General features: G+C 34.6%; 2 protein-coding genes across 3 annotated transcripts in view; both read left to right on the plus strand.

Moving 5' to 3' along the window:
* LOC125846928 (urease accessory protein D) overlaps nucleotides 1–27369 on the plus strand; it is a 586865-nt gene that overhangs the window by 9945 nt on the left and 549551 nt on the right. The gene's annotated exons all lie outside the window — the stretch shown is intronic.
* Nucleotides 26391–26979, plus strand: LOC125846933 (uncharacterized). The gene has a single exon (XM_049526637.1). The coding sequence runs from the start codon at nucleotides 26443–26445 to the stop codon at nucleotides 26959–26961; it is 519 nt and encodes a 172-aa protein (XP_049382594.1). The 5' UTR covers nucleotides 26391–26442; the 3' UTR covers nucleotides 26962–26979.

Here is a 27369-nt window from a genome sequence, read left to right on the forward strand (position 1 = left end):
GATTTGATGAATTTAATTGAAAAATATCATGTATTAGTGTAATTGGTGTACATATAGATTATCGATTATGCAAATTTTAGAAGAGATTATTACATAACCAAAGTTATGTGATGAGATTGTCATATAATCATTCAAGTAATGCCAAGAAACTAACAACGCAAGTGACTCAACACATAGAAGATGTGTGATTTTTTTTTAAGAAAAAGAAGAGACGAGCTTCAACAAAATTGAAATGTTCAATCTCCGAATCTAAAAATATTGATTATGCAGACACCGGATATTTATTTGATCCTCATAAAGCTCAATCTCAAATGATGTTTTTGTTTACATGTGGAAGCATAATAATATTCAACATTCTATGAATCAAACACTAGTAGCCACTTCTTCAAATCATGCGGAAATAATATTCATACATGAAGTAAGTCCAGAGTATGTTTAGTTGGGATCAATGATCCATCATATTCAGGAAATGTGTGATTTTCTTTGGAAAGGAATATTTCAGCCACTATGTACGAAAATAAATTTGTATGTGTAGCTCAATTAATTGAAGGGATGATACAATCAAAGGATACCGGACAAAACATATTTCACCAAAATTCGTTTTCACACATAATCTTCAACAAAATGGTGATATAGAAGTTCAAAAGATTTGATAATCTTGCAGTCTTATTCACTAAGGTATTGTCAACATCAACATTTGAGAAGTTGAGATATAAGATTGGAATGTATCGTCTCTGAGATATCAAGTAAAACTTCCATCAAGGGTGAAATACGCGTTGTCCTTTTTTCCTTAGTCATGGATTTGTCACAATTGAATTTTCCTGGTAAGGTTTTCAATGAGGCAACATTCAAGACGTATTATGAAATGTGTGTACTCTTTTTTCTTCACTAGGCTTTTTTTCCATTGGGTTTTTTCTAATAAGGTTTTAATGAGGCACATTATCTATGGACATCCAAGGGGGAGTGTTATAAATCCATTGAATTAGTGGATTGTCCATTACTCAGTACATGCACTACTTAGATTCATGTATATGTATATCCCCTAGGTTCAATGAATTGTTTTGGATAAGAATGTATCCATTAATGTGAACATTTAACATAGTAACTTTTGGAGTGATTTCTCAACCTATAAATAGGATTGTCATTCACCATATAAGGAAAACCTGAAGACATTTGAATAAGATGATCTCTACATTCTACTCTTCATATCTCGTCCATATTATTGTAGTATATAGCTTATGTTTTACAACATATCTAAGTTATACAAATCATTTTTCTTATTTAGTAGTACTGATATTTTCTATTTCCACGTGATATTTAATTATACTCACTTTGATAGTTAAGGGTGTACAAAATTGAACTGAAAATCGAACCAAATCGCAAATCGAGTCAAACAAAAAAAAACCGACTAGTAATTTGGTTTGACTTGTTTTGGTATTGGAAAAAAAACCCCGACTATATTTGGGTTGGTTTGGATTTAACTAAAAAAAAATAACTCGAGACCAAACCAACCGACATTATATAGATAATTTTAAAATTTTATTTCATACATAAAAATATTTACTTTGATATAATTTTAAAATATTTCTTATACTTTTTCATAGTTTTTATCTTTAAATATATTATTTCAAGTTTGAAACTTAAAATTTTGAAAGGTCCAATAAAGATTATAGTCCATAGATATTGATAACTATACTAAAGCTTAAATCAAAATCAAATTAATACTAATGCAAAAAGAAAATCAATTTAACACTAAAAATGATAATAATATTGAAACATTTGTTCTTTAGTTGTACATTGATTTAGACAATTAAAATACATAATATAATTTTAATTTCCTTTAATATTTAATCATGTAACTAATACTTATTAAACTTATTTTAGCATGATTGAGAACTTTTAAATAATGATCATTTTCACGATGACTTATTAATTTGCAATATTTGTTTTACGCGATTTAATTATTATTCTTTGTTGGATATTTAGTGTCATTAATCGTATCATATTTTGTGTTATTTTCATAAGAAACACCTTAGATAGTTGTATTTTGGTAGGACTAAAGAAATATTTGAAGTACAAATAAATTATATGTTTGTATGAATACTTTAACGAAAAAACCTGAAATTCCAAAAACCCCGAAAAAATCCAAAAAAATCCGAGGTTGAAAACCCCGAGTTATATTGGTTTGATTTGATTTATAAATATAAAAATCCGATAGAAATGGTTTGATTTGATATTTGAAAAATCCAAACCAACCCGGCCATGTACACCCTATTGATAGTCATGATTAATTTTGATTTGTGCCGCGTAAGGTCCTAGAAAGAGTAGTATTTCCTATCAAGTCCTTTTCATTTTAAAATCTTAAAATTGAGACATCTAATTAAGAGGAAAAGGATTTTATCCATCAACCACAACCCTAAATGATAATATTTATTATTATTATTATTATTAGTATTAGTATTATTGAGTAAGGGGTAGTTCGAAAGCAAAGAAAATGATTAAGCAATGAAAAATGAAAGTAGGGCCATAAGTTGAAAGCATGAAAATTGATCACTAAACAACCTTTTTCTCAAATGTCATTTTCATAACAAAGGAAAACTGTAAAAGCAAAGTAAATGCTTCCAACAATTTTAAAAAGAGCCAAAGGAGATGAGCACAATTCTAGCTAATCCCTAATTAGATATTGGGGTTGAGCCACCTAGTAGTTGCAAATAATTTAATTATCACAAAACAACTTTATTTTCTTTAACAATAATTTTGTTGCATAATCTCAATTACTTCATTAGATATTTATTTACTTCTACCAACACAACCACATATAACATTACCTTTAAACTTTAGACAAATCGAAGAAAATATCTTACGCTTTTTATTTGGTTAGACTTTTGAATTTTATTTTTCATAATTTTCATCCGCTTCATTATTAATAGTACTATAGTAGCTTTTTGTGACTTTCTCCTAGTTCTTACACCTCACTCGTATATTCAGGGGCCCACTTAAAATTATTTAAAAGAACATTTAACTCTAATCACGTCTTGATTAATTTTTTATGTTATTAGGCCAAGTTTAACAACTCTAATCGGAATGCATTAGCCATTATAATAATGATCAGAATTATAATCATATAAGTTTTGACCATATAAATTTGTCTCATTAGGCATGATATGCTCATGTAATCGCATGTTTAGTCAATTTAATTAGGTCGTCCAACTCTCCCTACACCCAATTATCTCTATATTAAAAAAAAAATTAATCAATCTTAATTAGAATGTTTTTTAACATGTGATAATGATGTCTAGTGATGGTTTCTTCGATCGTTAACATACATGAATCATTAATGTTGTACCTAATTAAAGACGTGTTTGAAAAGTTCAAGAGAAATTTTCAACTTAATTTGTTTTTAGTCATCCATAACATCAAGCTAGAAAAGTGTAGAGTCTTCTATTTATTCATCTATGTTGATGTGACAACAAATAATATTTTTTTTATAGTAATAATCCCTATATTTCATATTAAGTGAATTTTAAAGTATGTTATTATTATTCAAAATAATTAAATTGTTCAAAGTTCAAGATGAATGTTTGAACTTTTTTTTTCATATTTGACCTATCATTTATGAAGTTTTATATGCCCTCGGTTCACTTTTATTTGCCACATTTGGTTTGACACATTTATTAAGAAAATAATTATTGATTTAGGTATTTTACCAAATTATCTCCTATTAAATGATGTCTTGAAAAATGATTTGGAAAATAAATAGTATTTAATGCTGAGGGTAAAACATGAAAAAAAATTATTGTCTGTTCTTGATATGTCAAAAATGACAAGTAAAAATGAAAATTTATTTTTATGAATAAGTGACAAGTAAAAGTGAACAGAGGGAGTAGAATATAAATTACACTACTTACAAAGTTATATTTATGATTTCAAAAAGGGGAATAGTGAAAATTATACTAGTTTAAATTATGTCCTTAAATATTTTTCTTAATATGCATGCATTGTCTAACAAATTTAATTAATATGGAGTACAGAGAGTAATAATTATTCCTTTGATTTTTCATTTTTAATCAAAACACGAACTTGCTTAATCAATGATTAGGATGGTTGTTTATTTTATTTCCATATTTACATCAAATTAAAATAAAACTAAAATTGTTAGTCAATAATCCATGAAACGCTCTAATAATAGTATTATTATTTTAATCTATCTGTAAACGTGCTCTTTATTAAAACATTATCATTGTAGACAAGAGAATAATTTTGGAGTTAGTAAACAACTAATAATATAATAAATTACTTAACAGTAGGAGCACTAGATCTGAGAAAACAGTAACTTAAGCAAGAAATATAAACAAATCATCGATTATTTTAATGTGCCACACAAACCCCACAAATTAAAACAACCAGACTATACCTTATAATTAATTATTATAGACAAAGAATATATGGGACCAATTCTCTTGTGGCTTGTCATAACTGATAATATGTACGTTGAAAAAAAAACTAACAACGAGATGCTGCTTTTTTGAAAATGATATTAAACAAATCACATGATCACTTCCCAACTTATCCACAAATACTATACTATATGCTTCATTATTCAATTCAAGATTTCATTTTTGGCTTTTTCTACACATACACTCATAAAGATAATCAACTATATTTCTTTTTATAATTAAATAATTAAAAAATATGACATTATACTAGAAATTATGTTTTTTTTACATAATTTGTCGGTCACAACAATCAACAACGGTGGCGTTTGGACTTTCGGAAAGCTCTTCAACGTTATTTCCTCCGTCCAATTTTAGTTGTCATATTGCATTTTTTAAAAGTTAATTTGATTAATTTTTCAAAGTTAAATTAGATTACATTAATTCGATATTTTAGACGAAAAATTTTAATATTCAAAATTTTTGTGAAAAGTACTATAAATTGCAATTTTTGAATATCAATATAATAAAAAAATACATAGTAAAATATTAGTCAAAATTCTTATTGTTTGTCTCTAAAAAAGAAAATCATAACAACTAAAAATGGACGGAGAGAGTAGTATTCTTTTCTAAAATTTCTACCCTAAAAAATATTTTAACCACTTGCGGAATATATTTTTTTCATATATAAATATGCGTCTCAAAGAAGTTTATAAAAATTTGCGACGTTAATCTGGAAAAACATAGCAGAATATCTTGTAAGTTTAACTAAATATTTTTCTTGTAGGGGAATAGAGTCTAATATACATGCATCTTCAGGACATGAGTATTTTTGACCGGTCAACATTCTACCTCATACTATTAGGATTTTATCTTAATTTTCTTATTTTGTTTGAAATTTATTTTTTTTTCTCGAAGGAAAATGAAAGTATTACCATAAATGCTTTAACTTTTTCTGAAAAGAAAATATAATTTTCTTCTATATTTGGTTTATTCTTTCTTATTAAAAAAGTTTGGAGATCTATAAATTGAAGATCTCTATTCTCATAGTAGAACACAATAGCATCCACAAAAGTTTTGTTTATGGGGAGATTTATTCTCTCAACGGTTTTAATATTTTCTTTTATATTAGTTTTCATATAATAATATTATGGCTTTAGTATATTTTTATTTGTCATCTGATTTATCACAAATATGATTCGTAATTGTAAGCTTCCGCATAACGTCCTAATCACTTTCGAACTCAACAAGTGGTATCACAGTACATGGTTCAAAGATCTGATGGTTCAATGATCTAATGCTTGAATGAGGATGAAGACAGGTTCAAGTGGTTTCAAATCAATTTGCAACCAATTTATTGATAAAGAAGATTTTGTCCAACTACATGTGGAGAAGAAATTTAAATCGTATTTTCAACATTCCTGTTGCTGCATCTTTGAAAATAATAAAAAAAAAAATTATAACCCATATATTTTAAATTTATTTTTAACCATGACAAACATCAATGATGAAGACTATGTGAAAACAAGATTATCATGCATATGAAGAAGATGAATCAGATTTTGTCAAGAAAATCCAACCAAAATGAGAGATTTGTTAGGATTTTTCCCTGATTTTCTTACCTTGTTTGAAATTTATTGTTCTCTCGAAGGAAAGTCAAAGTATTACCATAAATGTTTAACTTTTCCTAAATATATTTGATTTATTATTCCTTATTGGAAAAGTTTTGAGATCTATAAATTGAAGATCTCTATTCTCATAGCAGAACATATATAATAGCATTCACAATGTAGACATTTAAGAGTTTTGGTTATGAGGAGATTTATTCTCTCAACAGTTTTAGTATTTTATTTTATATTAGTTTTCATATAATAATATTATGTCTTTAGTATATTTTTATTTTTCATCTGAATTATCACAAACACGATTCACAATCGTAAGCTTCCAAATGACGCCCTAATCACTTTCGAACCCAACACATACAACAATTTTGATCTAACCACCACTCTACAGAGCTTACATTTGATTTTGGATGATAACTGTTTATCACATAAGACTAAATAAATGAATAAACAACTTTGTTTTGTACATATTTACTTATTGCTTTAGCCGAAGATATATAGGGGTGATTGGACTCCAGGCATTGATATAACATCGTGCATTGCACGTTTAGATTACTCAATTTTTATTTCTATCAATTAACTCAATTTAATTTATTGTTCTATTGTCTTTATTTCAATTGCATTTATATTATAAAGGGTAGACAAGACTTGGATTAATTATGTTTCTTGCGATGTCATTATTAATGATAGTTTGGTTACACCATAAGCATTCAATTAGGATTATTGAGTAACAATGCAAGAAAATAAATTGAAGATGGACACATATGGAAAAATACAACAACCATTCAGATGGACACACATGTCAACTAGGATCAAATGATACTATCAGATGGGTTCAGAGACTATGTCTAGAAGACTGAAGTAATGTTCAAACAAGATATCAATTTCTCTAGCATTATACCTCATTTTGGACACACGCCCTACATAGAAAATTAGATAGTCAACTAAGAGATATTCTTTTGTGGTTAATATTCACCATCATTTTATCCACAATCACCAACCACCATCACTAACCACTTCTGCTATCACATCCATCACCGCCATCATCATGGTCAACCACAATTACCTTCATTTACCACCAACCACATCTATCATCACAACCACCACCTTTGATAACCACTCTACTGTTAATTGCTACCATACTTGCCTCCTCTATCATTATCATTATATTTATTGTCGTCACTATCTCCTTCTTTTTAGTCGTTGCCACCGCCAACTCACAAACACATCATCAACCACCACATATTCTAAAATCACCACCATCAACACCACTCACTGCTAATATGAACCAATTTCTCCATTATAACCACCAACACCACTAAACACTATCATTATGACAGTCAACACAACATTAGCTACCTCTACCACCAATATAATTACCACAATCATTACTAGCCACTAAAACTAACTATTACCATCACAACCACCACTACAAACCATCTCCACCATCACTAGCAAGCAAAAGTGTTTCAATTTTTTAATCAAATAATAATTTTATTTTATTTATTAAGTATTTTTAGATATTTAACTAATTTTTATTTAAATTGCACATTTATTATGTATATATAAATAAATTATGTATGTTCAGATGTTGAAAATAAATGATCATCATTCAATGTTCAGATATAGAGACAACTTCTTAATCAGTCAGATGTGTATTCAGATTCATACGTCTTATTCTTAATAAAAGTAATATATTCTCTTCTTTAAAATCTGAGCTTTTCCTTAATTGATAGTATGTAAAAATTGATATGGTATTAGAGCTCAAATCACGACTATCACGCCCCGAGCCTACAACTTGGGCCAAGACTGGCACTCGAGAATCATTGTTGGCCCTAAGCGAACCCTTGGCATGGCTTACTTACTCAGCGGAAGACTCTATGCATATTTATAATGATCAATAGCACTATACTCACTTGAATAATAAAATACTGAGAATGCTTAAAAGTCAAACACTCAACTTGGCCAAAAATAGCAACTCAAGTCTAACATAAGATAATGACAATGAAAAGACTAAAGAACTAATATTTGACTGTCTATGAAGCCTCTAAAACAGCTGAGATGGATGTCGGGACAGGAACCCCGATCATCCTAACAAATGAAATACTGAAAAGAACTGAAAGCAATAAGAATGAGTCATTCAGAATGCAAGGAGGCTCACCAACTGACTTTGAAGTGCTCAACTGGATCAACGATGCGGTGAATGCCGATCCTAGTTACTTGTGTCTGCATCATAATAAGATGCAAGCCAACTGGCATCAGTATATTGAATGTACGAGTATGCGAGGGGAATTCTAAAACAAGACATAAGCTTGAAAGGAATCTGAAGAACTTACCTGGCTCAACTCAACTCAACATAACTGAACTCATTTAAATATAAAGCAGTTTAAAACAAGTGCAATATAAAGAAAAGCTAATTAAACATGATGTCAACTTTGTGTGTATGCAAAGATACATATAACTCTGAAATGTATGTAAAAATACAATAAACTGTGTATACAAGAATACAATTACTTTCGTGGGAGTTTCTCTAACCGACAATCATCACGTAAGAGCTATTGTGACGATACAACATTCTGCCTCACGCTGCCAGGGCCGTCCTATACCTTGCTGAAGGTATAGAACCTGAACTACTAAGTGGATCCACTAGTTTATGCTAAAAAGTACTAAATAAATTATCTAAAAAGTATGACCCTTTTCTACCCATGATGGCTACATGGTTTATGGGGGCTGTGAGTTGTCTGAACTCTCCCCATATCGGTGCTCAATACTACTCCAAAAAATGTGATATTAGCTCTTATGTTTAAAAACATACTTCTTTCTGTGATTTGAGATTAGTGCTCAAAAACTTAGCTCAAAGGCTATCTTGGAAATCAAAGTTTCCTCTCTTGCTTCATTTAGAAAGCAATTACTTTTTTCTGAAAACTAGCCTGAAGGCTCTTTGGAAATCGAGGTTTCCTTTCTTGTTTAAACTTGAAAACATTTTAAACCCTTTTGGAATACATAGTCCCCATATACTTTTGAAGAAATGAACTTCAAACTTTACTCTTTAATCTTTACTCAACTTGAACTTTAAGTCTTAAAACAAAGTTAAAACATTTGGAAAAGACTTTTGAAAAACTCTAAGAACTTCTCTTGACTTTGATCTTAACTTTCCTTGAATTGGATTATGGTTTCAAGGTTCATGATCTCATGTTTATGGATGATTTTAATAATGTTTAGATGTACCTTAGAGTGTTGGAATCAACTAGAAAACACAGGTACATTGCTAAGGAATAAGTACTAAAAGGTGGGGAACGAATGGGGAGAACTAGCGTCCCTGGCGCTCTGAGAGACGCGGGGTGCCAGCCCTCAAAATTCAGAGAACAAGTTGGGGCACGCTAACTGGTGTGGCTCCCCAAGGGTGAAACTTTAGAAACCCTTTCGGGGTGCGCTGGCTGGTGCGACTCCCCACCCCCTTCCCCAGGTGTTTGACGACTTTTCTTGCTCGTTTTTCATCTCTAAACCCTCTAAACTTCAATGGTTCTTTCCCCAAACACTTAGAATCATTTGTACCCTCAATATACATCAGATTCTACTCGAAAAACACAACTAACAACATGAATCAATCTTAAGAAAAATCCAACAACAGAACCCACAAGAATTCAAACGAATTTCATCAAGAACTCAAGGATTTACTTTCAAATCTAATAACTTCGCTGAAATTGAATCACGATTGGCGCATGGGTGAACTAACCCAACGCTATGTATTCTCACATACCTTGTAGGGATCACCCCCGAGGAAATCCACAAGCTAAACTTGATGATCTTGACGAATCTTGCTTCTCTTCTCCTTTCTCCTCTTCTTTTCTCTTTTCTCCAAGCCCTAGCGTATTTTGGTAAAAGCGTAAACTGATATAATTCTGATTAGACCCTAACTTAATTACCAAAAATGAAATAAAATAATTGGGCAGGGAAAAGACCAAACTACCCTTTCAAACTTCGGATTGGACTTTTCTTATTCCAACATCCCAATTTCCAAAGGGAATAACTCACTCATACGAACTCGGAATCGCACAAACTCAGCGGCGTTGAAAAGATCATTCCAAGAGATTTCCTACCATATCTGTAAGTACCTTTAAATCATCATGAGCTAGAATTTATGGCCATTTAAAGTTGGTCAAAACTCAACTTATTCTAACTTAACAAAATTTTCCAGATTTTCATTCTTTCCAAAAATGACTATTTCCAATTATTAGATTCTTCCTAGTTATTTCAAATTGCGAGATGTTACAACGACTGTGAGATCAATTTTAGTTTAGTGACATACAAACAAGAAGATTGACAATGACAACGATAAAATTTGATCACAATTATGCTTTGTTTCTACAACCATCTGACACCATCAGAACTATTATCATACAGACGTAGTTAACAGGGTACGAAAATTAGTTCGCTTGGAGAAAGGCTATGCGTATTCAATTACTTGTAAAGAATAAGTTGGGAATTGTGGATGGCAACGGGAAAAAAATGGATTTCGGAGCTTAGGCATCAATGGGATCAATGTAATGCAGTCATTCAAGGATGGATCATGAGCTCAATAACATCAAAATTGCAGACAGAAATTGTATATGTAACAAGTGCAAAATCAGAATGGAAAAACCTACGTGGGTCTTTTGATTAGATTAATGCATCACAAAGCTATCAATTGTACAAGGATATAGCTAGTGCAGTGCAAGAAAATGATAGTATTCCCCTCGATTTCTTGAAATTGCAAAATCTATGAGATGAATTTTCTAGTATAATACCACCACCATATGACTACCATAGATCTAAGGAATTTTGTGTTCATAGGCATCAATAAAAATTAATGCAATTATTAATGAGATTAAATAAGACATATGATTAATTCAGAAGTCAGATTTTGATGACAAAATCAACCCCAAGTCTCAATAAGGCATATGTTACGCTAGTTGAGAGGGAGAGTCAAAGAGAAATGGCTAGCTCTTCCATGAGTGGGGAGATGATAGACTAAGTAACACTTAAGGACAAAAGAGGTAGCATCAGCCAAAGTACTTTGGAGGAATCAATTTGTTGAAGAAACTACTTGGGAAGCTGAAGAGGATATGAAAAAGAGATATCCACATCTCTTTGAGTCCGGAGAAAATGCAGACCAAGGTACTAATTCTCTTCTTAGTACTATTTAAATTATGAGTGAGCATGTTGGGTGTTTGCATTTGATTGTTGGGTGTTTGAACTTGATGTTACCACCCTTAGCCTAGTAAGAATAATCTCATTCGAGGAAGAATTTTCCCAAGGGGGAGATATTGTAACACCCTGTAACTAGAAAGAACTAAAGAGGAATTTAAAAAGAGGAAATAGTCATTTTTGGAAGGTATAAAGAAAATCTGGAAATTGTTAAGTGTGTTAAAGTTGAGTTTTTTGTCAACTTCAAACGACCATAACTTCTAGATCAGGATGAGTTAGGTATTCTTCCAGATATGGTTGAAATGATCTTTCCAACACCGCCGAGTTTACGCGATTTCGAGTTTGTATGAGTGAGTTATGCCCTTTGGAAGTTGGGCTGTGCGATTAAGGAAAGTCTAATCCAGATTTTTTTGAAGGGTAGATTAGTCTTTTCCTTACCCAATTAATTTAATTCATTTTAGTGAATTAATTAAGGGTCAAATCAGAATGAGATCAGTTTAGTCAATTGGAAATTCACGCTAGGGCTTGGAGAAAATAGGAGAAAGGAGAAGAAAAGCTCAGATTTCGCTAAGATCATGCGATTTGGTGGTGGATTTTGCCAAGGAATTTATCTTACAAGGTATATGAGTCTTTCATAGCATTGGGTTCATTCACCCAAGCGCCAAACATGTTTAGTTCAGCGAAATTCGTCCTAATAGAGTTTGAAAGTTGATGTTCTTGACATGTATTCTTGAATTTGAATGTTGTTCTTGAATTGGAATGAATTGAGGAGTTTCTGAGATCTTTGAGTCGAATTATAGAGTTGTTTTGAGTTAGGTTCTTAGGTACATATGCTAGGCATCTGAATCTAAAGAGTTATTGAGAAAAATATTCGAATTTAGGTAAATTGGGGTGGTAAAACGGAGAAGGAAAAAGTCCAGCGTGATCTGGCACGCAAGTCTGCGTCGCGGACTTGCTCTCCAGTGACCAAAAAGTTTCTCCACGTCGCGGTTAAGATGCGGACTCCTCTGTCTCAAAATTTAATTTTGCGAGTAATTATTTAAAACACCTCCGCGTCACGGACTTGTTTCAAGACGGTGATTTCGTGACTTTTCTCATGTTTAGCTATTTAAGATCATTCCTAAACATCATGTGATCCTTCCTATCACAAATCAAAATCCTTGAATCCATAATTTAATTCAAGGAACAGTTAAGAGTCAAGTCAGGAGCAGTTAAGATCAAAGTCTAGAGAAGTTCTTAAAGTTTTCCAAAAGTCTTTTGCAAACGTTTTAACTTTGTTTTTAGACTTAAGTTTTGAGTTCAGTAAAGAGTAAAGCTTGAAGTTCATTTCTTCAAAAGTATATGAGGACTATGTATTCCCAAAGGGTTTAAAATGTTTTCACATTTAAACAAGAAAGGAAACCTCGATTTCCAAAGAGTCTTCAGGCTGGTTTTCAAAAAAGAGTAATCGCTTTCTAAATGAAGCAAGAGGGGAAACTTTGATTTCCAAGATAGCCTTTGAGCTAAGTTTTTGAGCACTAATCTCAAATCACAGAAGAAGTATGTTTTTAAAAAATAAGAGCTAATATTATATTATTTTTTGGAGTAGTATGGAACATCGATATGGGAGAGAGTTCAGACAACTCACAGCCCCCATAAACCATGTAGCCACCATGGGTAGAAAAGGGTCATACTTTTTAGATGATTCCTTTAGTGCTTTTTAGCATAGACTAGTGGATCCACTTAGTAGCTCAAGTTCTATACCCTAGGCAAGGTATAGGACGACCCTGGCAGCGTGAGGCAAAACGTTGTATCATCACAATAGCTCTTACATGATGGTTGTCGGTTAGAGAAACTCCCACAATAGTAATTGTATTCTTATATACATAGTTTATTGTATTTTCACATACAAGTCAGAGTTGTTTTGTATCCTTGCTTACACACAGAGTTGACATTATGTTTTAAATAACTTTTCTTTATATTGCACTTGTTTTAAACTGCTTTACATTGAAATGAGTTCAGTTATGTTGAGTTGAGTTGAGCCAGGTAAGTTCTTCAGATTTCTTTCAAGCCTATGTTGTATTTAGCATTCCAACTCGCATACTCGTACATTCAATGTACTGATGCCAGTTGGCCTACATCTTATTATGATGCAGACGCAGGTAACTAGGATTGACATCCAGCGCATCGTTGATCCAGTGAGCACTCCAGAGTCAGTTGGTGAGCCTCCTTGCATTCCGGAGGACTCCTTTTATTGCTTTTAGTTATTTTATCAGTTCATTAGGATGTTATGGGGCTTGTCCCAACATCCATCTTAGTTGTTTTTACAGGCTTCATAGACAGTTAGTAGTTCAGTTATCTTTATATTATCATTCAGATGTTGTTTACAAACTTCAGTTGCCATTTTGGCTAAGTTTATATCTCTTGAAAGTTTTGTTTTGAGATTATATTGTTAAGGTAAGTCTTCCGCTGAATAAGTAAGCCAGGCCAAGGGTTCTCTTGGGGCCAACAATGGTTCTCGTGTGCCAGCCACGTCGAGGGTGTATTCTCGGGGCGTGACAACAGATATTGCCCAAACTTATTTTATTAAAGTAGAGGAAATAAAGTGGATAGTTGATTATGGGGCAACTATGGCTTCAAATATGAATATATCGATCAATGTGAAGTTGGTTAAATCAGATCATAATATAAGTGTTCATTTACCAAATGGTGGAGTGACTTTAGTAACACACCTTGGAAGCCGTAAGACAACATAAACTAGAGAATTACAAAATATTTTATTTTCCCCAAACTTTCAATATAATCTATTGTGAGTATCAAAATTGACTATAGAACCCAGTTGCTTTGTATCTTTCTATCCTAGATTCTTTCTATTTTAGGACCTCTCACTAAAAAATTGAAGGGAATTGATAAGGAGCAAGATGGGGTGTACTTACTGGTTTCACAAGAATCAAGTAATTTTGAGAGTACCAGATCTAATGTATTCACAACTCATAGTGAAAATAAGGACATCATGATGTGGTATAGAAGATTAGCTTATTCATCAATAGGATTAATAGAGAATATTTTTGGATACACAATGAATGCTTGTAAAATTGTTTTAGATTGTTGTGAAATATGTACATCCACTAGACATACTAGACTCCTTTTTGCTAATAGTGAGACTAGCTTGTGTTTGCTTTATTGCATTTGGATGTATGTGATCCTTATATTACACAGACTTTTGATGGAAATAGGTTCTTTCTCACAATTATTGATGCTTCTTCAAAATTACTTGGATTTATTTGATAAAATTCAAATGTGATGTGTTGATGGTTCTCAAACATTTTTTTAAAATGGTTCTTACTCAATTCAATATTTCAGTCCAAGGTGATAGGAAAAATAATGGTGGAGAATTTATAAGTGATTAAGTGCAAGTTTATTTCAAAGACCTAGGCATTATCACTATAGAACATGTGTTCATGTCCCTCAACAAAATGGTGTAATTGAGAAAAAAACACAAACACTTATTAGAGATAGCAAGAGCACTTAAGTTTATAGGTGTTATTCCTCTTAAATTATGGGGATACTGTATTCTTAGATTTTTCTTACATTATCAATAGGTTACCATCTCAGATTCTCAATGGTAAATCACTTTATGAAGTTTTCTTCCGGAGAAAACCTTGTCTTAACCATTAGGTTGTTCGTGTTTTGCTAGCACATTGGCTGGAGTTGATAAATTTGCCACTAGAGTTGTCAGAGAAGTGTTCATGGGGTACTCCAATGTGACTACAGGGTACATATTATTTGACATGGCCAAACAAAGGTTTTTTGTGAATAGAAATGTGATTTTTCTTGAAACTCATTTTACTTTGCAAGTCTCTTCTGAAATTAGTAACATTGTTGTTCCTGATGTTTTTTGTTGATCCTAACACCTCTTGATCCTGAACCTTATGACATCATTGCTCAATAGCCCACTCATTTTCTTCACCACCTCCTCTTCCGGTTCCACCTCAAAAGAAATCTATTAGAATCTTTAAAAAACCTCTCTAGTCATCAAACATTGTTACTTAACCTTCTGCTAGCTCGACTTTATATCCTCTCTCCAACTATGTTTCTTATGTCAATTTGTCCACTTCTCATCAGAAATATTTAAGTGTTTTCTTAGATATTCAAGAACCTTGTTCATACCAAGAGGCCATTACAAATAGCAAATGGATTGAGGTCTTGTAGTCTGCAATACATGCTCTTAAAGACAACCATACTTAGAATTTAGTGACTTTCCTTCCAAGGAAGATTCCTATTGAATGCAGATGGGTATATTAGGTCAAATTGAAGTCCAATACTGATATAGAGAGGTTTAATGCTAGGTTAGTTATACTCAGAGGGAAGGGATTGATTTTCATGAAACTTTCTCACTTATGATCAAGATGGTCATCGTGAGAGATGTTCTTTCTTTGGTTGTTTAATCTAACTCCATTCACCAATTAGATGTCTATAATGTTTTTACAGGATAATTTACATGATGAAGTCTATATATAGCTTCTTGAGGGATTTTCTAGTTAAGGGGAGTCTATTGTGTGTAGACTTGTGTGATTCCTTTATGGGCTTAAGCAGGCAAGTAGACAATGAAGTTTAAAGTTGTGTGAAAAACGACCTCAAACAAGTTTCCTCCAAAAGTAATTTGGACCATTCATTATTCATCAAGAGACAAGGATCAAATATGGTAGTGATATTGATTTATGTAGATGATATGTTAATCACATTAAGTAGTATGGCCCTCACGGAACACACTAAGGATTCTCTACACAAGGTTTTTAAGATCAAAGATATTGGAGAACTTAAGTGTTTTTTTTGTATGAAATTTAATAGGTCTGGAAAAGAAATTCTAGTCAATCAAAATTGCACTAGAGATCATTTCATGTAAGGCTAGAAAGTGTTAAACTAGCTTAGACACCACTTAAGGCAAACATGAAGTTGACTACACAAGAGCAAGATGGTTTAACAAGGAGATCAGATGATGAGTCTTTTGAAAACAAATAACAATACAAAAGTTTGATAGAAAAATGTCACAACCCAGACCATCGTGATTGGCATCCACACTAACCCTCCAGTGGGAGAACCATTAATACTAACTAGCTAACCAAGAACTACACAACTTAATCAAAATTAAAGCATTTAAAGATACGAAAGCAGGTTTAAATGCTAAGGAAAAGAAATAGAGTTCCCATAAACTTCAAAAGTCTAACAAAACAATGCGGAAGTAACGCTTAAAACCTGAAAGTCAATGTACCAAAACTATAACAAGAACCATAAATCTAAACAAGAAAGGGTACAACCCCTCTAAACTATCATACGAATAACTAAATAGAAAGTCTAAGTCCGAATGTAGACATAAACAGAAAGAGAACTCATGGCAGCCCGGAAGAACTAGCTCTCTCTTGAATTCTAAACGATCACTGATCTTCTAAGTGAGGTCTGTTAATAGCCGCATGAAGATGTCATGTACTCAACAAAAAAAGAGCAAGTGCAGTATCAGTACACAACCACAGTGTACTAGTAGGATCACGCGGCTATCTCACTAAGTGCAACATACATAAGCCATTACAACATAATAATAACATGCATACACCGAACATATATAATATCAACATTTATGAACAACATACAATTTCATAATTCACAAGATATACAGTTATGTCAAGTCAATGGTCCTCTCAAGGAACCCAAACTCAAACTGTTAGTGTACCGGTTCATGGTACACGGACCAATGCTTATGTCGAAACGTGGCAACCGATCCCATATTTATGCCGAAACGTGTCAACCGATCCAAGTTAGTGTGTTGGAACGCAACACCCGATCCATTCAACAAGCCTCAATCACAATCACAAGTATTTTCTCAAATCATACAATCAAGTCATAATTCATGGCATTCATCATTCATCTATCCTCATTTACAATTAGTGTGATCAATAATGCAACATTCGCATACATACATATATTATAATGAAGCAAGAACAAACATACATCACACAACATGAAATCATAACCATCACCTACATCAAACAAAACTTGAATCCCATAAGAAACTTGATCCTTCCCTTTTCGGATTCTTTCCACTTGTTTTTGGTTTACAAACAATCATAATAACATGGGAATCAATAAACGATGTCTAATTACCCAGATTAAAGTCAAAACTATCAACCCTAGATCATACTCAAGATCCAAATATACAAAATTAGTGATTTTCCCACCATTCAAACAATTCCAAAACCCTTCCACAACAATAATCACCTAATAAACTAAGTTCTACGGATCGAAAAATGGATTTGGGGAGTGAAAACATTATCTTTAGCCTCAAGAATGGTGGAAAACTGTCAAGAAAGTCGTTTATTATCTCTAAAAGTCTAAAAGTGCAGAATAAAACATTTTTGGGGTTTATTTCCGACTTAAGTCGCGCCTGTTCAGCCACAACGATCCTCACCCTGCTAAAGCAGCCTTGCCCTAGCGGTAAAATCCCGTCATAGCAACTTGCACGATAACAGTGAGAAAATTTAAGAATTCCCAAACCCCCATTTAACAACACACATTCATCCCATGACACTTAAAAACTACCCTCTCAAGCTAAGATCGATTTTGGGACTTCTACTCGCCCGAATTTAATTTCGTAAAGTCGTACGTGTTTCTTAGCGTCTTAGCTATGTCCTCGTGTAATAAAATTTGTAATTAGATCTTCTATTTGTTACCAGATTTCCCTACACCTCATTGATTCCGATTTCGTCTAAATCTGGACTAGGTTGAGAAATTTCAAGTTACTACCATAACGTTTTTTGGCCCAAAGTTTTTCCCGTTGGCTTTTCTATAATGACGAGAACCGGTCATTACAATAGATACCAATTTACCCATTACTCGTTCCCGAGTAACAAACTTAGGAAAAAATAGGCTAAAGAAGGAATGGAGTAGTACTTGAATCGACGAACAATTAGGGATACTTGTCTCGCATGTCCTTCTCAGTTTCCCAGTAGCTTTCTCAACTGGATGATGTTTCCATTGAACTTTCACGGACTTAATCTCCTTGGTCCTTAGCTTTCGAACATCACGATCAAGAATTGCAATCGGTTCCTCTTCATATTGAAGGTCTTTGTCTAACACAACTGAGTCTCATTTTATGATGTAATCCCCGTCACCATGATACCTCTTCAACATGGACATATAAAATACCTGATGAACTCTCGATAGGTTAGAAGGTAAAGCCAATCTATAAGCCATTGGCCCTACACATTCAAGAATCTCAAAGGGACCAATGTATCGCAGACTTAGCTTGACCTTCTTGCCAAATCTCATCACCCCTTTCATGGGTGACACCTTAAGAAGAACATTCTCACCAGTCCAAAATGCCATGTCTCTTACCTTATGGTCTGCATACTTCTTCTGCCTACTCTGGGCCACTAAAAGCTTAGCTTAGATGCTGCTCACTTTATCTTGAGCATCCTTCACTAAATCAACCCCCAAAGGTTTCACATCTTCAGCCTCAAACCATCCTACAGGTTATCTACATCCCCTCTTATAAAGTGCCTCAAATAGTGCCATATCAATGCTGGAGTGATAATTATTATTATAGGAGAACTCACATAACGGTAGGAATTTATCTCAATGTCCTCCAAAATCAATAACACATGCCCTCAACATGTCTTCTAACACTGGATAGTCTTCTTTGATTTTTCGTCCGTCTGTGGATGGAAAGTTGTACTAAAAGTGAGTTGTGTGCCCAATTCATCATGTAACTATCTCCAAAACTTGGAGGTAAATTGCATACCACGATCTGAGATGATAGAAAGGGACACCCCATGCAACCTCACTATATCTTTCACATAAACCTTAGCTAATTGTTCAGCATTATAATCTATTTTGACCGGAATAAAATGGGTTGACATAGTCAGCCTGTCAACCACTACCCAAATAGAATCAAACTACCCCAAAGTCTTGGGAAGACCAACCACAAAATCCATGGCTATCCTTTCCTACTTCCATTCTGGAATTGACATTCTCTAGAGCAAACCTGCATGCCTTTGATGTTCATACTTTACTTGTTGACAATTTTGACACTTAGCCACAAACTCCGCTATATCATTCTTCATGCCCGGCCATTAATAAATTCGCTTCAAATCTCGGTACATCTTGGTCACACCCGGATGAATGGAATATCGTGATCCATGTGAATCTGTCAGCAATTTCTGAATCAAGTCATCAACTCGAGAAACACAAATCCTTCCTTTAAGGTTGAGCACACCTTCCGCATTAAGAGTGACCTTTTGTGCCTTACTAATCGCAGTCTTTTTCTTAAGTTCATTCAAATTTTCATACTCAAATTGTTTGGCCTTGATCTCTTCAATGAATGTGACCCTTACTTCAATGCTAGCTAACACCCCACCTTTCTCTGAGATGCTTAACTTTACAAACTTAGACTCCAAGGTCTGAATTTCCTTAGCCAAAGGTCACTAGGGTACACTCAAGCAAGCTAGACTACCCATACTCACCGATTTTTAGCTCAAAGCGTCCACCACTATATTAGCCTTATCTGGATGGTATTGAAGTCACATCATAATCTTTGAGTAACTCCTTCCACCTTCGTTGTCTCAAATTCAGATCTTTTTGAGTGAACACATGTTACAAACTACAATGATCAGTAAACACCTCACACTTAACCCTATAAAGATAATTCCGCCAGATCTTAAGAGCAAACACTACCACTGCCAACTCCAAATCATTTATTGGATAATTCCTTTCATGCACCTTTAATTGTCGTGACGCGTAGGCTATGACATTCTTATCCTGTATTAACACCACACCCAAACCCGAATGTGAAGCATCAAAATAAATAATAAAATATTTACCTTCAACCGATATTGCTAGAATATGTGTTGTGGTCAAGAGAGTCTTGAGCTTTTGAAAGCTCTCCTCACATTTTTCAGTCCATTCAAATGAAATCTCCTTTTTGGTCAAATTTTTCAAATGCGTGGCTATAGAAGCAAAGTTCTTCACAAATTGACGATAGGAGCTAACGAGCCCCCACAAAACTCCTAACTTCCGTCACAGAGCTAGGTCGAACTCAATTCTTAACCGCCTCAATCTTTTTGGGATCTACCATTACCCCTTCTTTTGAAACTACATGCCCCAAAAATGCAACCGAAGGCAATCAAAATTCTCACTTAGAAAATTTCGCATACAACCTTTGTTTCCAAAGAACACCAGAACAATACAAAGATGGTCGACATGCTCTTCCTCACTTTTCAAATATATCAAAATGTCGCCCAATAAAGATGATAACAAACGAATCAAGAGATGACTTGAACACACCATTCATCAAACTCATAAAGGCTGCAAACGCATTTATCAACCCAAATGACATAACTAGAAACTCATAGTGCCCATAGCGGGTTTTAAACGCTTTCATGGGCACATCTTCAAGCCTAATCTTTAATTGATGGTAGCTAGACCTTAGATCAATCTTAGAGAAAACTGATGTACCTTGCAATTGGTCAAAAAGACCATCTATTCGAGGTAATAGATGTTTGTTTCGAATGGTGACCCTATTCAATTGCCGGTAATCTATACACATCCTCATACTACCATCTTTTTTCTTAACAAACAAAACTGGAGCACCCCATGGGGAAACACTAGGACGAATGAATCTTTTATCAAGAAGTTCTTGAATTTGAGCCTTAAGTTCTCTTAATTCTGCCGGATCCGTGCGATAAGGAGGGATGGAAATGGGACAAGTACCAGGTTCTAAATCAATGTAGAAATCTATATCTCTATCTGAAGGAATACCAGGCAAATCATTAGGAAACACTTCTCTAAATTCTGATACCGCAGGGATAGACTCAATAGATGGAGACTCAACCTCAACATCCTGAATATGAGCCAAATAAGTCAAACAACCCTCCCCTCCCAGTTTCCTAGCCTGAATGAAGGATATGATCTTAGCTTGCTTAAGCATGTACACCCCTTCCCACTATAGCTTTTCCCTTCCCAGAATTTCTAGAGTCACATACTTAGTATTACAATTAAGCACAACGTAATAGGAGGACAACCAAGTCATGCCAAACATATATCAAAGTCAATCATATCCAAATCACCAAATCAGCCCAAGTCTGAAAACCCATAAACAAAATAGGATAAGCATGATACACATGGGTGACTATGACAGACTCTCCAACTAGGGTAGACACACGGATGGGGGAATTAAGTATGTCACAAATCATAGCAAATTCTGAGGCAAATCGCACAAACACATAAGAATAAGTAGAACCGGGATCAAATAACACATTAGCCATCCGGTCACAAACAAGAATAGTACATATGATCACTGCATTAGACGCTTCTGCCTCGGTCTTGCCCGAAAGGCATAACACTGAACCCTATCATCGTGATGAGTGACTTCCCTTCCTGGATGCACTATACCTCTGACTGCGTTACCATTTCCCCTACCTCCGCGGCCTCGCTGATTTCCTCTTCGCCCACCTTGTGGATGCCCTCAACCATTATTACCATTTCTCGCAGGTACCAGTGCTCTAGATTGTTGTTGCACGGAATCCAACATGCATGGGTCAAGGAAATCTCTCTTCATATGCCCAGGTTCTCTACAGTTGTAACATGTACGATCAAAAGATGACCTGCTACCTGCCAAATGTGCGGCTCTCTGGCTATCCTGAATCAAATTCTGAGGTAGAGTTCCAGAGTAATTACCTGTAAAAGCGGGCATAACAGACTAAATTGGCCGGGCTACAAGTGTTGGCCTCCCTAAATCTCTGGAGTAAGATCCATGAAAGTTGCCTGAATTTTTGGCTTTCTTAGCCAATGCCTTAGCTTGACCGTCTCGCCTCACCCCCTCCACTTTCTTCACAAAGTTAGTTACCTCATTGAAGCTTTTTCCTGCAGAGGTCATATGAATGGACAATACCTGCAACTTAGAATTAAGCCCCTTAACAAATAAACAGATCATCTCTTCCTCAGTAGTCACCAATTGCGTAGCATATCTAGACAAGGCATGGAACTTTGCCTCATAAGCAGCCATATACATACCACCTTGCTCCAAAGCCATAAACGCATCCTTCTTGCGATATCTCAAAGTCTGAGGCACATACTTCTCTAAGAACAGAGCATAAAACTGGGTCCAAGTGAGTGGGGGTAAAACTGAAGATCTGCATTCCATATAAGCTCTCAACCACTGCTTAGCCTCACCTTGAAGCTGAAAAGTCACAAACTCAACTTCATGCTGATAGACAATTCCCAACTTGTGAAGCCTCTCATAGCAATCTAGGAGGAACTCATATGCGTCCTCACTCTTAGAACCATGGAAAACAAGCGGTTTCAACTTCAAGAACTTAGTCAACATCTCATGTTCATTACCAGTCATAACAGTACCCAACGAAGAATGGAAGAAAGCATCATTAACTACAGTTCCACCCACATTGGGGACAGTGATAGCAATAGGGGGATTGGCGTGAGCTTCAGTTGTTTGAACAGAGAGAAGCACTCCAGGACCAACCAATCCTTTCAAGAACGACATAATATGTTGAGCTAACACTGGGTCTAAGGGAGGAATACATGTAGTCTCAGTCTGTACCTCTTCCTCTTGTCCAACATTCTCCTCATTCTCAACCTCTACATTCTTCTCTACCTCTTCATGGTGCAGGTGAGGGGCCTCATTTCTGGAAGCATCTCCAACCGGTGCTCCATCCCTAGTAGGCACCACCCTTCCTCGACCTATACCCCTAGCTCTTCCTCTACCCTTGCCTCAACTGTGACCTCTTGTTGCAGATTCCTCAATTGGAGCATTGACGGAAGCTATGGGTCTGACACCGTTGAACCTAGTGTTAACCATCTACGGATAGAAGAGTGGAGGAGGTTAGATACCAATTTGAATCGTCAGATACCAATTAGAATCAAGTTATAGCACGAAAGAAGACAAGAGAAACAAAAAGATTTCCTAAAGTCCTATAGACTCTCGAAGAAAAGTACAGACGTCTCCGTTCCGCAAGACTCTATTAGACACGTTTTGGTACATCGAGATCAACGAACCTAGGCTCTGATACCAACTTTGTCACGACCCAAACTATCTTGATTGGCACCCACACTAACCCTCCGGTGGGAGAACCATTAATACTAATTAGCTAACCAAGAACTACACAACTTAATCAAAACTAAGGCACTTAAAGATACAGAAGCAGGTTTAAATGCTAAGAAAAAGAAATAGAGTTACCATAAACTCCAACAGTCAAACAAAACAATGCGGAAGTAACACTTAGAACCAGAAAGTCAATGTATCAAATCTCTAACAAGAACCATAAGTCTAATCAAGAAGTGGTACAACCCCTAAACTATCATACGAATAACTAACTAGAAAGTCTAAGTTCGAAATGTGGACAGAAATAGAAAAATAACTCATGGAGCCCGGAAGAACTGCTCACCCTTAAATACGAAATGATCACCGATCTTCTAAGCGAGGTCTGTCAATAGCCGCCTGAAAATGCCTTGTACTCAACAAAGAAAGAGCAAGTGCAGTTTCAGTACACAACCACAGTGTACTGGTAGAATCACGCAGATATCCCATTAATGCAACATACATAAGCCATTACAACATAATAATAACATGCATACACCAAACATATACACTATCAACATCATTTATGAACAACGTACAATTTCACAGTTCTCAAAATATATAGGTATGTCAAGTCAATGCCCCTCTCATGGAACCCAAACCCAAACTGTTAGAGTATCGATTTGTGGTACCTAATCCAATGCTTATGCCGGAATGTGGCAACCGATCCCATTTTTATGCCAGCAACCAATCCAAGTTAGTGTGTCGGAACGCAACACCTGATCCATTCAACAAGCCACAATCACAATCACAAGTATTTTCTCAAATCATACAATCATGTCATGATTCATAGCATTCATCATTCATCTATCCTCATTTACAATTAGTGTGATCGATAATGCAACATTCGCATACATACATGTATTATAATAAAGCGCGAACAAACATACATCACACAACATGAAATCACAACCATCACCTACCTCAAATAAAGCTTGAATCCCCTAAGAAACTTGATCCTTCCCTTTTCGGATTCTTTCCGCTTGTTCTTGGTCTACAAACAATCATAATAACACGGGAATCAATAAATGATTTCTAATTACCCGAATTAAAGTCAACACTATCAACCCTAATTAAACCCATGATCCCAATATACAAAATTAAGGGTTTTCTCACCATCCAAACAATTCCAAAACCCTTCCCCTACAATACTCACCCAAGAAACTAAGTTCTACGGATCAAAAAATGGATTCGGGGAGTGAAAACCTTACCTTTAGCCTCAAGAATGGTGGAAAACTGTCAAGAAAACACCTGGGGTCGTTCCTTAGCTCTCAAAGTCGAAAAGTGCAGAGTAAAATGTTTTTGGAGTTTATTTCCGACTTAAGTCACGTTTGTCCCGCCACAACGGTCCTCACCCCACTAAAGGGGCCTCGCCCTGGCGGGAAAATCCTGCCTTAGCGGCTTGCACGAAAATAATGAGCAAATTTAAGAATTCCCAAATCCTCATTTAACAACACTCCTTCATCCCATGACACTCAGAAACTACCCTCCCACGCTAAGATCAATTTTGGGAGTTCTACTCGCTTGAATTTAATTCTGTAAAGTCGTAAAGATTACTAACGTCTTAGCTATGTACACATGCACTCATGTAATCAAATTCATAATTAGATCTCCCATTTGTTATCAGATTTCCCTAGACCTCATTGACTTCGATTATGTTCAAATCTGGACTAGGTTGGGAAATTTCAAGTTACTACCAAAAAGTTTTTCGGCCCAAAGTTTTTTCCCGTTGGCTTTTCTATAACGACGTGAACCGGTCATTACAAAAAATATTATATTTGACATTAAAAAATGCCAGATATAGCTTTTTCAATTCAAACACTTAGCTAGTTATTGCACCAACCAAAGAAGTCACATTGGAGGCAACACTCAGAGTGATGAAGTATGTTAAAAGAGAATCAGGACTTGAGATCTTATTGAGTAGAAATAAAATAAATAAGTTGAGTGTTTTCTGTGATGCAAATTGGGCGTTATGTCTTAATACTAGAAGATCAGTCTCAGGTTTTTTGGTCAAGCATGGTGACTCCTTGACACCATGGAAATTCAATAAGCAGAATATAATTTCTAGAAGTTCAGCACATAAAATATATGGGTATGAAAAATGCAGTGTCTGAGGTGGTATGGCTTACTTCTTTATTGAAGGAATATTTAGTAGGCAAGCTAGGTGTGTTGAATGTTTTTGCACCCACTAGTTTGACGGGAGTAATGACACATGACTAACTTGATAATAATGTGTAGAAGGGCATTTGAGTAATTGACAGTTAAGTTTGTTAAATTAGTTGGTTAGTTAGTTGTAGAAATGCAGTTAATGGATGTTAGGAACAATGGTGTATATATGTGCACATGATTCACTGTAATGAGTCAGTTTCTAGTTATAGAAATAAGGTCAATATACTCTCATCTTCTTCTCTCTTCTTCAATATCTGAACTGATCCTTAATAGATTGTATGTGAAAATTGACAATTTGGATGCGGGGTTTGTAACAAACAACTAGTTTTTTGAAGTTATAAAAAGCTACATATTACCCCTAACCAACTGAAAAAATCGAATAGCATATACAATATTAAATTTTTTGACAAAAAAAATGTTCAATTGATCACTCATCTAATGAGAGTTGAAAGACGAAGCAAAATTGAGTTTGTTTCTAATTTTGGCAAAAAAATAATAGTATTTATACTTGTTAGAAATATGCATAAGAACTGCAATAGTCCATGTTCTCTGTATTGTAGGGTAGTTATTTACTGTTTAACAGTTAATTAATTTCTATCTTATCCTTAGTTTTTTAATCTTATCCTTAGGAGTTGGTTTACTTGTAAACTCTATAAATATCTGTTTTATAATGAAGTTAGTAGTTTTGCTTTCATAAATTTTTTCTTTGTTGGTTTATCAAACTAATGTTCCTACTTGTTCAATAACAAAATAAAATTAGATTGTTATGTTTTTCCTTCTCTGAAAACTAACAATTAGTATCAGAGCAGTTATTTCTTGAGGGATTTGTGGGTGTTTCATCAAAGTTACGATTGTAATCAAGAAGACAAGTTTATCAATCATGGAAGCAGAATAAAGATTTTCTGTAATGGCACCACCTGTTTTTAATGGTGATAACTATCAGATTTGGGCGGTAAGAATGGAAACTTATCTAGATGTCATGGATATGTGGGAGGCAGTCAAAGAGGATTATGAAGTTCCTCTGTTGCCTAACAATCCTACTATGTCCCAGATCAAAAACCATAAAGACAGGAAAACCAGAAAATCAAAGGCAAAGGCATGTTTATTTTCAGCAGTATCTTCTTCAATCTTCACTCGAATTATGTCTCTAAAGTCAGCAAAAGCCATCTGGGATTATCTCAAGGCAGAATACGAAGGGGATGAAAGGATCAGAGGTATGCAAGTGCTAAATCTTATAAGAAATTTCGAGATGCAGAAGATGAAAGAAACTGAAACCATCAAAGATTACTCTGAAAGGCTCTTGAACATAGCAAACAGGGTAAGATTACTTGATTCCGTGTTTAATGATTCACGTATTGTTGAAAAGATTCTGGTAACTGTGCCGGAAAGATTTGAAGCAACCATAACTACTTATGGAAAACACTAAGGATCTGTCCAAGATCACCTTCGTAGAGTTATTGAATGTTTTGCAAGCACAAGAACAACGAAGAGTCATGACAGAAGAAGGAAATACCGAGGGAGCATTGTTTGCCAAGCCTCAAGATGGAGGCAAAAACAAAAAGAAGAAGAACAAGAAAAATAGTGAAGGCATTTCAGCAGGTACTACCAAAGGAAAAAGTGGACACTCAAAGAAAAGTTATCCTCCTTGTAAGCATTGTAACAAGAAAGGTCATCCACCATATAAATGTTAGAGAAGGCCTGATGCTAGATGTAGTAAATGCAATCAACTTGGGAATGAAGCTGTCATTTGGAAGAACAATGGTCAACAACAAGAAGCAGAGGCTCAAATTGTTGATGGTGAAGAGGAAGATCAACTCTTTCTTGCTACATATTT

Source organism: Solanum stenotomum, chromosome 12 (genome assembly GCF_019186545.1).
Source record: "Solanum stenotomum isolate F172 chromosome 12, ASM1918654v1, whole genome shotgun sequence".
Lineage (NCBI taxonomy): Eukaryota > Viridiplantae > Streptophyta > Magnoliopsida > Solanales > Solanaceae > Solanum > Solanum stenotomum.

Excerpts from the sequence above, each read along its gene's own strand:
- LOC125846933 (XM_049526637.1), top strand. The coding sequence starts at position 26,443 with ATGGCACCACCTGTTTTTAATGGTGATAACTATCAGATTTGGGCGGTA.